The sequence below is a fragment of the Pomacea canaliculata genome, linkage group LG14 (genome assembly GCF_003073045.1).
Source record: "Pomacea canaliculata isolate SZHN2017 linkage group LG14, ASM307304v1, whole genome shotgun sequence".
In the NCBI taxonomy this organism is placed as follows: domain Eukaryota; kingdom Metazoa; phylum Mollusca; class Gastropoda; order Architaenioglossa; family Ampullariidae; genus Pomacea; species Pomacea canaliculata.
In genome coordinates this window covers 2,320,104-2,335,004 of record NC_037603.1, presented here as the reverse complement: position 1 = coordinate 2,335,004, position 14,901 = coordinate 2,320,104, and the positions used below count along the sequence as shown (strand labels likewise).

The following is a 14,901-nucleotide window of genomic DNA, read 5'->3' as shown; positions in this document are numbered from 1 at the left end:
GTATTTTATTTTAAATGGCCCACATAATTAATGTATACATCTGAAAACTTCCTGATCCCATAAAACATTAATTATACTTGTAACTGTATAAATGGATAATAATTTAGTACATGTGAATAAAGCACAATTTTTAGGTTGTAAACTGTGTAATATTTTTTTACCGATTGCCTTTTTAGGACCATACATTATTCTAACATGCTGGTATCGAAGTTTTAATTGTTTCAGTCTTTATAAAGGGAGATCATTTTGTGGTCATCTGAATGTTTTAATTTTTTTTTTAAATTTATTGAAGGCTGTGTGTGTGTTAATTTGTTACATTTAGGTTAGTCTTAGACTTGCGTTTATGCAAATGAAACGCCTGGTTGAGCCAAAGCCTAAATACAACATCGAATGTTTTACTAACCTGATATTGGAGGCGGCTTTCGTTCAGGCAGTGGCGGTAATTTTACGATTGGCCACTTCTGCAAACGCACCACGTGCTCTTGTCCAGGCTACAAGAACAGTCCGCTGAAGGTTCGGAGGAGAGTTTCACAGTTGAGCAACAAGTTGGTATACAGTCGTCCCTACGATACAGCGACAAGAGGCTAGGAATTGTTAGAGATCCTTTACTTTCAAATCGTGATGTCAGTCCGTAAGCAGAATATTCTTTTTCAAGTAACGGAAGTAGGTCATAGGTTGGTCGGGTGCATTGAACAGAAGGGAGATAGGGTTTGGAGGGTCCATTGTACACAGGGAGAAGTGCCTTTATCGACTGTGTCGATTATCAGTATGTCTTTTGACTTGTGCAAGGTGGGTATGCTATGCTATATGGGCACTCAAAATGATTTGTACCGTAAGTGATCAAGCTGATGTAGTATGCTGATGTGTTTTACTATGATACACCGAAAACTGGATGCTGCCAATTAGATTAATTGGTCATTGTCATTTAAAATCTATTTGTATATTCTTTTATTAAAGAAATTCAAGAGAAAAAGATTTATTTGTGTTTGTGTGGGGAGAAGGTGCTTAGAGCAGCATTTACTTATCTCCCCTACGTCGGCTTACAAATTAAGAAAAAAAACAAACAAACAAAAAAAAAAAAACACTTTCTTTTTTGGACTGCTGAAAATGATTAATACCACCGAAAATTAGTACATAGTGAAAATTTCATACCCCTAGGACGATAGGAAGGGATGAAAACTCGAGTACAATATTTCGATTGAACAATACCAATAGTGAGTTAAATAAAAGCGTGTGAAAGAAAAAAACGTTACCAATGATGACAAGGATTCATTAATTAACAGCATAAAAGGAATGATGCGTTACAATACAATACAAAACATCTTATTATTCTTTTCAGGAAATTATTAATCATCCATGCGAATATACATCAGACATTACATTATAGTTACATCTATTTAAAAACAAACAGGAATAGGTGCAGCTGCAGAACCTTCACTCAAAGTCGTGTGCTAAGAGTTAACGTTTCACCGTTGAACATCTTCGCCTCGGTTAATCTAATCTTTCAGACTCTGCAAGTTTTCCATTAAATGGATCAGTGTTCCATCTTTTTCCTAAGAAATACTACTCAGTCCTGCATGGACTCCTCATCAGATGATGGCCACGACCTGGCTGGCTGTCGCATGCGCTTTACGAGCTGCTGCCTGCATCACCAGGACAGTGTTGTTCAGATTGTTACTGCATTCGGTCCCCTACAGCTACGTCTTGGAGCATATAACCTGTGATATGATTTACCATCAGTACTGCTAGGAAAGGAGAATGAATCTCTGACCTTGATAAAATTTATTGCAAGAAGTTCTTCCACGCAAGAAATCTGGTTGAACACCGCAGTTTCGTTCTCAAGATACTGTCTACAAGGCATTTTCAAGTTTCCGAAAAACGTCAAAAGCAGAAAAGGTAGCCAATGCATGGATAGCTCGTGGATATTGTGAAAAGTGAAATAATAATAATAATAAAAAAACCCAGGACGTGAAGAGATGCCTGTAAACACTTTTAAATCTTAAAGGCAGCAATGTCTTCTGTGAAAAAACTAAGCCCTCTGACAAGAGCTCACAGACTAATTTGAAGCCTCCGATTCGGGAGTTCACTGTTAGTCTCGTAAGTGCGGTTAACTAAGCACGAGCATCATGGGTGTAAAGAGAAGTGCATGCATTTGGTACCCGAGTGGACCATGATACACTTGATTTTCTTGTTTAATCGTCCTGGGTCTCAGTTCCTGGTGCTGTAATAAAAAAACCTGCAATAATACAATGTAAAGTCTATTATATTTTATTTGTTTGATGCCATATATAAAGATACACATATAGAACATAACAAAATATGCATATTAATTATTTTAAAAAGTAATGTGATAGACTAATACAAAGATAATAACAGTAAAATCTCTTATTAAACCCTTGTAACATCCTTTCTTAGTGACGACCCAGAACATTTTCACGCACGTTTATCTGTATACAAAAATCATGTAGATTACAACTACCTCCCACCTGACTTATGACCAACTGTTTGTGCTTCATTTACAATTCTTTGCAGAAATTGCACATTGAAAAAGTAGACAGTTTTAAACGTCCTGTTTCTGGCGACCATCTACCTTATATTGTCTGCACAAATCACTTTTAAGTATACTTTGAGACTGGTTAATTACAAATCAAACCATATTTCTCCGTCATAAGTCAACCACTGACTGAGTCAATTGACCCTGTTAAAACATAATTATGTCCCAACATTGAAGTCGAAATGATCTTCTGATGGCAGAGTAGCTATCAACGTATCCATTATTGTCTCTGACTATCGCGTGTTAAGTCTGTTTCCGTTCGAACGTGTCGTCCCCATATACAAAGAAGATTCTGACGTCGTCATGGATACCACAGAATGACCTGTTGGCTCACCCAACACTCGAATGTTTGTCAGCCATTGCGGGAAGAACGTCAGTACGAGGCTCTGTTCCCGCCGTGCCTGTGGTGGCCACGCCGCTCTTTGCTGACCAGTTCTACAACGCTGAGCGCATGCGCGTCAAAGGGTTCGCAGAGACTGTTGACCTCAACACCGCTAAGGTGACCAGACGTTTCGGGGGCGAAGCGGGACACGTGACGATGATGGTGTCGTCACCGTCAAAGAACGCCGAAAAAAGTGATTTTTAAAGACTGGACATTTGATGGACTTGCAGAAAGCCAGAAAGCGGACATTGGGCGTCCCGCCCGATGACAGGCGGAACAAGAAGTCAAAATCGGACTGTCCGCCTAAGCGGGACGTCTGGTCACTAGACACCGTCAGTACAGACGAGCTGCACTCCACCATTCTCAAAGTGGCCCACCAACAAGAGCTACAAACAGGCCATCACAAAAGCCTCGGAACTGTTTAAAATAGAGTTCGGTGTTCCTGTGGAGAAAGCGGCCTTCTGGCTCGATCACGTGATGAAATATGGCGCGATCACCTTCGTTCTCAGACATACAGTTCCTTTCTATCAGTTTGCTTGCTGGGACGTGTATGGCCTTTTTCTGGCGTGTGTGCTGCTGACATTGCTGATAGCCGTCTGTTTAGTCTACGTTGTATGCTACTGTTTCCGCTCGAAATCAAAGAGAAAGAAGGACTAGAGGAAAAGGTCGTGTGTCACTTCACTGGAGGCGTATCCCACTCTCGCGAAATAGCAGCTTTAATAAACATAACAAACAACATCATTCAAAAATACCATTAAGCCACACACACACACAAAAAAACCCAGAAAAAAAAAAAAAATGCTAAAAATAATAGGAAACTCAATATGTAACTGGAAAAAGAATATTAAAAAAATGAATGAACTTGTTTGCTAGATACTACACAAAGAGATGCACCAAATATGGAATGGTTATGCATGTGTCAGAATGATTCAAACCTGAACTTAATTATGACTAAGCTTAATGTTTAGTAAAATATAAAAAATTTGTTTAAGAAGAGTTATTTTGAACTTAACATGCAAGGATATGTTTTAAGTTTTTAAGTGCACAATTTAAAGTATATACATCTTATTAGCGTTATGCAGATTTTGTATGCAGAAACCATTTATGTGTGACTTATCTAAATGGACTGCTGTCTTTTGTAAATTTTCTGTTAGTGTATGCTTTAAAATGCTCAACTTTAATAAGTACAGAACCTATGTAGACAGAACAAGTGGTGACCACAAAACATGTAAATAAAACTTGGACAACATTTTTTGAGTTTGTGAGTCTTGTTTAAGTAGTTTATCACAATGTTGCAAGTTCTGCAAGAATAGTAGGGATGCTTGAACAATATTAACTACAAGAAAACTGTTTCTTTTGTAAAGATTCAAAACAAAATAGCTTATGGAAGCCACTAACTGTTACATTGTTCATCATAACAAGTCACAATTGGCCATACTAGAACTTGAAAACTTTTTCAGGGGTAAGGTTGGGGTGGAGAGAAACTCTTAGCTTAAGCGTTGAAGTATGTATTGCTATTTAATATTTCCTACGCAGGAGTAAATGTTAGTTAACAGCACAGAGTTATCAAAAAATCTGAAGTACAAGGTTAACTGGTTGTTGAAAAGCATCATCAGTGTATTGTATAGAAATCTACGCATGAAGTCAAGCAACAACAATAAGCAGATTCAAATGAGAAAGCTGACAGTCTCAAATAAAAGGGTTCACTAGGCTCACTTGCCACCACCAGTTGGTGCAACTTACTTGTAGTGGTGGCTTGTGCGCCTTGTCGATCCACCGAGCTATGTCGGCGGAGCCTTGTGCTAGTAGCCTACTAGCAGGTCTAACCAAGCTGAACAGGTCTGTCAGGGGAGATAACAGACTAAAATGTTTCACCCTGGCCTCCAGGTTGTGGGTTTTGCTTTGGGCAAACAACCCACTCATGTAAAAACAAAAGGTATTACAGAACCGCAAGAGTACCACAACAAGGGCCTTGTCGAGAAGATTCCTCTCTAGAAGAACTTATGACGCATGCTGGTGAAAACCTTAGGGAAGCCAGCTCGCGACTCATCTTTGATAACCAAGGGCAAAAACTAGGATTGGGACCTGGAGCATCAGAATCCTCTACGAAAGTGGTAAGTCAGCTCAAGTGCAAAAGAAATGAGAAAATGCAACATCGGGTTCTCGGGTTATGAGAAACCAGATGGAATGAAAGTGGCCAGACCAGACTAACATCAGGAGAAACCAGTATTTACTTTGGCCATGAAGACCTGGACCACGATCATACCCAGGGAGTAGAACTGCTGATGTCAACAGGGGCAACAATGCCACTGATGGCCTCGGAACTAGTCTCACCACGGCTCATATCAGCAAGATTCAATGCTAAAGGAAGGAAAATCACCATCATCCAATGCTATCCCCTAACAAATGCAGCAGAGGGAGAGGGAAAAGAAGACTTCTACAAGTCCCTGCAATCTCTGCTTGACCACACACAAAGAAGAGATCTGAAGATCACTGTGGGAGAAATACATGCTAAAGTGGGAGATGACAACACCAACAGAGAACTCATCATGGGAATACATGGCGTCGGCACCTGCAACAAAAACGGGGAGCTCTTCACAGACTTCTGCGCTTTCAATGACCATGTCATAGGTGGCACTGTGTTCCCACACAAGAATATACACAAGACAACGTGGACTTCCCCTGATGACCAGACAGAAAACCAGATTGACCGAAACAGTTGTTCGAAAGTAAAAAAGAAGTGAGAGTGCCAGATGCTGCTTCAGACCACCAGTTCCTAGTCTTCATGATTAAGCTGCAGTCCTTCGTTGATCAGCAGGCAGACCACCACAAGCTCAATACCCAAACATCAAGAACAAGGAAACAAGGAAATTTATAACGGTGAAGTCAAGAATAAGTATGAGGCCCTTTCAGGACTGACAGAAGATTCAGTGGAATAACACTGGTCAACACTCAAGAGCATTTGGAGACAACCTGCACATATGTTCTAGGGAAGGGGGAAAGAAAACACACGGAATGGATGACTCCAGAGACCTGGCCAAAGACTTAATCAAAACAGGGACTGAAACAGCAAGTCAAGCAGTGTCAAAGACCACCAAGAGAAGGAAGCGTTTCCAAACTGAATATTTAGAATCCAACCGCCAAGTGAAGAGGTCTATCAGGAGGACAAGAGACGCTTCACCCATGAACTGACAGAGAAGCAGAGACAGCAGCTATACAGGGAAACATGAAGCGACTATTCTAAATAATACAAACTCTGTCAGGCAGGAGCATTAACCCTAACAAGCGGTGAAAGACAAAGATGGCAAGATCACAACAAACGATGCAGGACAAAGAGAGTGCTGGAAGGAATACTTCGAAGAGATCCCGACACACAGAGGCAGCAGTACAAGGAGTACAGAGGAGTAATTGTATTGAGTGACTTTTCTTACTTGTGCGTATGTTGAACTGGCAAATGTAAGGATAAATGCCTGAGTGTAGTTTGCTCGCTTGAGAACTTCACTAACAAGAATGCAGCTATTTAACGACATTTTTTGCTTTTAAATCTCGGCCTTTCTTACTAATCTAATCGGTCTGTTTGTTGAGGCAATTTGTACAATATACAGTACCACTCTCCTCAAGAAGATATATGCGATTATTTGGACATTTTTCATAGTTGTGTGCTTTGTTTTTTCTTGATGTTTTGTCAAAGATGAAAATGGGAAAAGGATATATTGATGTGTCTCACTAACTTCAATAGTCTTATAATTAAGTGAGTATTAAGCAAACATATGCTATGCTTGATACGGACACTCGAAACCATTTATACCATAAGCGATCAAGCTGTTTCAACTTTAGATGAAATGACAGTGGTGTGTGATGTAGCATGCTGATGTGTTTTTACTATGATGTACCATTGTTTTTTTCTTCACAAAACTGCCAATTAGATTAACTGGTCATAATCATTTACAATTTATTTGTATATTTTCGTAAAAAATTCAAACGAAAAAGATTTATTTGTGTGTCTAAGGTGCTTAGAATTAGGTTAATAACTATATCATCTACATTTGTGAGCATATATATATCTTCACTAAATACTACGATCTAGTTCTACTATACTTGCTAAATCACAAGTTGCTCTTCTAGAACACTACCCATAGGGATTATTTGCGTGTCATTCAAAAGTTCTATTTGTAGATTTTTTTCTATTTAACATTGTAAGCACAGAGAAAAAGCTTCATTTGTGTGTGTGTTTGGGGTGATGATTTAAAATTAGGTTGACATACATTCGCTTTCTCAGCCTTTACAGTGTGACTATGACCTTGTTCTTCATGCTTAACCACAAGCTACTCTTCTGTCTTAGTATCATGCACAGAATCTTGCTCAGTCTCAATTAAACAAGTAGAATTCAGAGTGGATATTCAGTTTATTCCGTTATCCTTTTTGTTATTATCATCAACAAAAATCAATTAAGACAATAATTCAAGCAAGTAAACTCACTGATAAATCATTTGCAATTTTCAGAGATAACGTAGCATGTTACAAACTAACGAAAGTACAGTGCAGTGTATCTTGGATTTTCATGGCTTTTGAAAGTACACGAGATCTTTACACAATGCATTCAATGCAAGGAGAAAATCTGCCGAAAGGGTGCTAAGTCTGGTGCATGTTGAATTATCATGTGCATGCTTTAGGGGTTGGCAGTTTAAGCACAGCTTTATATACTGAACACTAAGATTCTAATCAATTTCAGTACATGTTCTTTGAAAAGTCGAGATATTTGTCTGTTAAAGAGGGAGTATATGTTGTCAGTATGTGTCATTAACAGAAAACCTTATATAACACTGGACTGTTTTAAATTTGCAGGGAACGTCAAAAAAAAAAAAAAGCATGACGTTACAAATAAGATCTCTCATCGATAGCATACAATGTTGTTGTTCACATATACTGCATTAATGAGATTTCATATTCCTGTTAATTATCATGTTGTGTTTAATAGTGCCCTCTTCTTGGAACTAGCTCTACACAGATGGCACTGGTGAAGTCACATCACTGTGGGTAAGCATGTGCCTTTGTAAATTAGATGACCCCCTATACGTTTTACAACATTGCACTGGTAAGGCCTAACATTTCTGTGGGTCAACATGTGCTTTTCTAAACCACTTAACAGCTTAAAAGCATTATTACATATACTATTACAGCCTTCAGTGGTGAGGTCTCTCATCAGTGTGGTCAAACATGTGTATTTTTAAATGACATGAAAACTTAAAAGCACTATTACATATACTGCACTGGTGAGGTCTCATCACTGTGGGTCAACATGTGCTTTTCTAAAGCCATTGAAGTTTTAAAAGCACTATTACATATACTGCACTGGTGAGGTCTCTCATCAGTGTGGGTCAACATGTGTGTTTTCAAATTACTTGAAGTCTTAAAAGCACTATTACATATACTGCACAGGTGAGGTCTCTCATCACTGTGGGTCAACATGTGTCTTTTTAAATGACATGGAAGCTTAAAAGCACTATTACATATACTGCACTGGTGAGGTCTAGCATTTCTGTGGGTCAACATGTGTGTTTTCAAATTACTTTTAGTCTTAAAAGCACTATTACATATACTGCACTGGTGAGGTCTCTCATCAGTGTGGGTCAACATGTGCCTTTCTAAAACAATTGAAGCCTTAAAAGCACTATTACATATACTGCAGTGGTGAGGTCTCTCATCAGTGTGGGTCAACATGTGTGTTTTCAAATTACTTGAGCACTTAAAAGCACTATTACATATACTGCACTGGTGAGGTCTCTCATCAGTGTGGGTCAACATGTGCTTTTCTAAAACAATTGAAGTCTTAAAAGCACTATTATATATACTGCACTGGTGTGTTTTCAAATTACTTGAAGAATTAAAAGCACTATTACATATACTGCACTGGTGAGGTCTCTCGTCACTGTGGGTCAACATGTGCTTTTTCAAACTACTTAACAGCTTAAATGATCTTTTACATACACTACACTGGTGAGGTTTCTCATCACAGTGGGTCAACATGTGTCTTTTTAAATGACAAGGAAACTTAAAAGCACTATTACACATACTGCACTGGTGAGATGTAACATTTCTGTGCTTCAACATGTGCTTTTCTAAACCACTTGAGCACTTAAAAGCTTTATTACATATACTGCACTGGTGAGGTCTCCCAGTATGGGTCAACATGTGCCTTTTTAAATCACTTGAAGTCTTAAAAGCCTTATTACACATACTGCACTGGTGAGGTCTAAAATTACTGTGGGTCAACATGTGCAATCTTAAATATTTTGGGAGCTTAAAAGCCTTATTACACATACTGCACTGGTGAGGTCTAAAATTACTGTGAGTCAACATGTGGTGCTTTAAATGCAGTAAGGACCTAAATGCAGTCTTACAAACATTGCATCTGCGTGGATTCAAATTACTGTGGGTCAACATGTGGTTTTTTAAATCCCTTGGCCACTTAAAAGCACTATTACATACACTGCACTGGTGAGGTCTAGCATTACTGTGGGTCACTTTGTGCTGTTTTAGTTGATCTAATCTTTTGAAAGCTATGTGACACACAGTACACTGGTAAGTTTTCGCAACATTTTGGGTCACCATGTGCTTTTTTTCGGATGGAGTTTTAAAAGAAGTGGATGGATGAGATATCTTATCACTGTTGGTTGCCTGGTTGTGTTTTAAAGTATCTAGTCTTTCTAACGCAGCTGTACATGCAGTATGCTGGTCAGCTTTAAAATCACAGTGGATCACCATATGTTTCTTGAGTAGGGTTGGAAACCTGAAAGAAGATAAGCACACTTGGCACTGATATGATTTAGCATCACTATGGATTTCTGTTTCTGAATCAATGGTGACTTCAGTAACAGTTGGATGAATCTGATGCTGTTGACTTTCTGTGAATATATCTGTCACCTTAGGAGTTATGCATCTAGCAGCATTCATTTCTTGACAATTCTCATCAATGTTATTCTTCCACATTGCATGCTGGCCAGGCCACCCTGTCTCAGTATTCACTATGTGATGATGATCTTGTTCTTCTTGCTTATATACAAGCTGCTCTTCTGTCTTTGCACATTGCACAGGATCCTGCTCAGTCTTAATTAAACAGGTGATATCTTGACAGTGGTACTCCACTTTCACACAACTCTCATGACTGCAATCTGACTGCTGAATGTAAGCAGCATGCTCAGGTTTTATGCAATAAAGTTCTTCACCAGGAAGTTGCTCACTTTTAATGCAACAAATGGTATCCTCAGAGTTAAGCTCCAGTTTTACACCATCCTCATGTTTCCAGTTTGATTGATGAATATGCGTAGCAATCTCAGGTTTTATGTAAGTTGTGTCAGAATCTGAATGCTCAATGTGTGCAGCATGCTCAGGTTTTATGTGCTGAAGTTCTTCACCAGGAACTTCCTCAGCTTTAATACAATAAATAGCATCCTGAGAGTTAAGCTCCAGTTTTACACCATCCTCATGTTTAAAGTTTAATTGATGAATATGCGTAGCAGGCTCAAGTTTTATGAAATCTGGACCAGAAGTGTTTTTAAGATGCACACAGCTAATTGGTGAGCAATATGTCATATTTGTATAAGAACAAAATGTCCTTTCTGTCTCAAGCATTACATCATTATTCAGGTCTTCTTGTAGATCAGCTTCAGACCTTGGTTCAGTCTTTATGCTGTGTATACATGAGACCTGGACTTGATTGGTTATGGCAGACATAGCTTCCTCTTCTAAGATTACATTCAATTTTTCTTCTTTAAATCGTTAAAGTACTATCTGAGTGAAACTGCCCACAAGTCCTCTGTTCGTTCATCTCCTGAGACTCAGTCCCTGCAGCTTTAACAAAAACCTGCAATATTACAATATATTAATTACATCTCACGTCTTTTGCCTTCTTTTGATTTTTTTCTGATAAAATTTTTAAAACATTCTTTTGCATATGTGAAAGTCAAAATACCACGCAGTCATTTTTTTTCAAAACAGCTGGATGCTGAAAACCTTATTAATACTCTATTATTATTTTACATGACTTAATAGGAAATACAGTGGAACCTTGGATAGCGAATGCCTCGGATAGCGAACAAAAATTTCGTTAAAAGTTTGTCTCGGATAGCGAACAAAATTTCGGATAACGAACAGCCACGTGAACCACACGTGACTGACCAGCATGTAATCATTCGTGCTCGAGACAAAGTTATCAGTCGTTCCTTATCTATGCACATCCTTCTTATTTAGTGATTTTTGTGCTTTATTTTAATAAGATAATCCTCAATAATGGCTCCAAAGAAGATTAAGAGCAATTAATAGTAGGGAGGTAATGACAAGGAAGAGGCCAACAAATGAATTGAAAAAGGAAACGATTTCAAAGTATGAAGGTGGCATGCGTCTATCGGATATGTGATGTCATATTACCGAAGAGTTTTACAAAAAGGCAGAAGGAACAGACACTGGACAAGTTTTTCCTTTCACCTCAAAGCTACAGAAAAGGGAAGTCACCCCCGATTTTATAATGTCACCTGTGCTCATGGAGGGGGAATCAAAGCAGTAATTCCACCCCTTCCTCCTCACACCTGCTTCCAACCACTACGTCAAAACGGCAAGTTTTCTGATGTTTAAATGCTTTCGTTAATGTTTTTATGCTTATATAACTCCATTTATATTGCATTACAACTGTTCTCATTAAAACAAATACCTATATAGCCTGTAACTTTCAAATATTAGCAAGTCAACAGGGGCTGGGAACCAATTAAACCTATTTCCTTTATTTCTTATGGAAAAAATTGTTTTGGATAACGAACAGCTTTCCAGAACAGATTAAGTTTGTTAACCGAGGTTCCACTGTATTGCCTTCCATTTAAACAATTGTTACTATTGTGGTGTTCAGGCATGACAGTTATATTCTCATTACAAGATAAGATTTCATAAAGGAACCAAATGAATATTCATTAAACCAACAGAAGGTGGATTTTTTAAATAGCAGCATATGAATTGGCATGAACAATGTATCATCTGCAAGAGACATTTCTTCATTCATATTCCAATTAGCAGTGCATACTGTAAGGTAGTATTTTATTTTAAATGGCCCACATAATTAATGTATACATCTGAAAACTTCCTGATCCCATAAAAACATTAATTATACTTGTAACTGTATAAATGGATAATAATTTAGTACATGTGAATAAAGCACAATTTTTAGGTTGTAAACTGTGTAATATTTTTTTACCGATTGCCTTTTTAGGACCATACATTATTCTAACATGCTGGTACCGAAGTTTTAATTGTTTTCAGTCTTTATAAAGGGAGATCATTTTTGTGGTCATCTGAATGTTTTAATTTTTTTAAATTTATTGAAGGCTGTGTGTGTGTTAATTTGTTACATTTAGGTTAGGTCTTAGACTTGCCTTTATGCAAAATGAAAACGCCTGGTTGAGCCAAAGCCTAAATACAACATCGGAATGTTTTACTAACCTGATATTGGAGGCGGCTTCGTTCAGGCAGTGGCGGTAATTTTACGATTGGCCACTTCTGCAAACGCACCACGTGCTCTTGTCCAGGCTACAAGAACAGTCCGCTGAAGGTTCCGAGGAGAGTTTCACAGTTGAGCAACAAGTTGGTATACAGTCGTCCCTACGATACAGCGACAAGAGGCTAGGAATTGTTAGAGATCCTTTACTTTCAAATCGTGATGTCAGTCCGTAAGCAGAATATTCTTTTCAAGTAACGGAAGTAGGTCATAGGTTGGTCGGGTGCATTGAACAGAAGGGAGATAGGGTTGGGAAGGGTCCATTGTACACAGGGGAGAAGTGCCTTTATCGGTGTGTCGATTATCAGTATGTCTTTGACTTGTGCAAGGTGGGTATGCTATGCCTGATATGGGCACTCAAAATGATTTGTATCATAAGTGATCATGCTGATGTAGTTTGCTGATGTGTTTTACTATGATACACCGAAAACTGGATGCTGCCAATTAGATTAATTGGTCATTGTCATTTAAAATCTATTTGTATATTCTTTTATTAAAGAAATTCAAGAGAAAAAGATTTATTTGTGTTTGTGTGGGGAGAAGGTGCTTAGAGCAGCATTTACTTATCTCCCTACGTCGGCTTACAAAATTAAGAAAAAAAACAAAGAAAAAAAAAAAAAAACACTTTCTTTTTTGGACTGCTGAAAAATGATGTATTACCACGAAAATTAGTACATAGTGAAAATTTCATACCCCTAGGACGATAGGAAGTGGATGAAACTCGAGTACAATATTCGATTGAACACATACCCAATAGTGAGTTAAATAAAAGCGTGTGAAAGAAAAAAACTTTACCAATGATGACAAGGTGTATTCATTATTAAACAGCATAAAAGGGAATGATGCCAGTTTTACAATACAATACAAAACATCTTTATTATTCTTTCAGGAAATTAAGTTAATCATCCATGCGAATATAACATCAGACATTACATTATAGTTACATCTATTTAAAAACAAACAGGAATAGGTGGCAGCTGCAGAACCTTCACTCAAAGTCGTGTGCTAAGAGTTAACGTTTCACCGTTGAACATCTTTCGCCTCGGTTAAATCTAATCTTTCAGACTCTGCAAGTTTTCCATTAACATAGATCAAGTGTTCCATCTTTTTTCCTAAGAAATACTACTCAGTCCTGCATGACTTCCTCATCAGAATGATGGCCACGACCTGCTGGCTGTCGCATGCGCTTTACGAGCTGCTGCTGCATCACCAGGACAGTGTTTCAGATTGTTACTGCATTCGGTCCCCACAGGCTACGTCTTGGAGCATATAACCTGTGATATGACTTTTACCATCAGGTACTGCTAGGAAGGAGAAATGAATCTCTGACCTTGATAACATTTATTGCAAGAAGTTCTTCCCACGCAAGAAATCTGGTTGAAACCGCAGTTTCGTTCTCAAGATGTAAGCAGCATACTCAGGTTTTATGCAATAAAGTTCTTCACCAGGAAGTTGCTCACTTTTAATGTAATAAATGGCATCCTGAGAGTTAAGCTCCAGTTTTACACCATCCTCATGTTTCCAGTTTGATTGATGAATACGCATAGCAATCTCAGGTTTTATGTAAGTTGTGTCAGAATCTGAATGCTCAATGTGTGCAGCATGCTCAGGTTTTTTGCTGCTGAAGTTCTTCACCAGGAAACTTCCTCAGCTTTAATACAATGAAATAGCATTCTGAGAGTTAAGTTCCAAGATTTAAACCATCCTCATGTTTAAAGTTTAATTGATGAATATGCGTAGCAGGTCTTCAAGTTTTAATGAAATCTGGACCAGAAGTGTTTTTTAAGATGCACACAGCTAATCGCGTGAGCAATATGTCATATATTGTATAAGAACAAAATGTGCTTTCTGTCTCAAGCATTACATCATTATTTAGGTCTTCTTGTAAGATCAGCTTCAGACCTTGGTTCAGTCTTTAATGCTGTGTATACATGAGACCTGGACTTGATTGGTTTATAGCAGACATAGCTTCCTCTTCTAAGATTACATTCAAGATTTCTTCTTTAATCCTTAAAGTACTATCTGAGTGAAACTGCACACGTCCTTAGTTCCTTCACATCCTGAGACTTCAGTCCCTGCAGCTTTAACAAAAGCCTGCAATATTAACAATATAACAAGACATTAATTACATCTCACGTCTTTTTGCCTTCTTTTGATTTTAAAACATTTTGTTGCATATGTGAAAGTGAAATACCAACGGTCATTTTTTTCAAATATAGTTGGATACTGAAAACCTTATTAATACTCCATTATTATTTTTTCATGACTTAATAGGAATATTGCCTTCCAATTTAAAAATTTGTTTATTATTGTGGTGTTCAGGCATGACAGTTTTAATTCTCATTACGAGATAAGATTTCATAAAGGAACCAAATGAATATTCCTTAAACCAACAGAAGGTGGCATTTTTAAAATGGCAGTATA

The 14,901-nt window shown here is 38.0% G+C and overlaps 1 protein-coding gene across 1 annotated transcript; it reads right to left on the bottom strand.

The window, feature by feature from the left end:
• Window positions 1-7,664: 7,664 nt before the first annotated feature.
• Window positions 7,665-13,041, bottom strand: LOC112555517 (zinc finger protein 724-like). Its single transcript, XM_025223951.1, has 3 exons — window positions 12,423-13,041; window positions 8,771-10,800; window positions 7,665-7,699 (listed from the first exon to the last, which is right to left on the bottom strand). Exons 2-3 carry the CDS (start codon window positions 10,668-10,670, stop codon window positions 7,665-7,667), a joined length of 1,935 nt encoding a protein of 644 aa, XP_025079736.1. The 5' UTR covers window positions 10,671-10,800; window positions 12,423-13,041.
• Between the last annotated feature and the right edge of the window lie 1,860 nt (window positions 13,042-14,901).

What these genes read in the sequence shown, in the direction of transcription:
- LOC112555517 (XM_025223951.1), bottom strand. Translation starts at nt 10,670, where the DNA reads ATGTCTGCCATAACCAATCAAGTCCAGGTCTCATGTATACACAGCATA. An exon ending in CAGTATATATAATAGTGCTT is followed by an intron (nt 7,700 to 8,770) that starts TTAAGACTTCAA and finishes CCTCTTTAACAG; the next exon opens with ACAAATATCTCGACTTTTCA.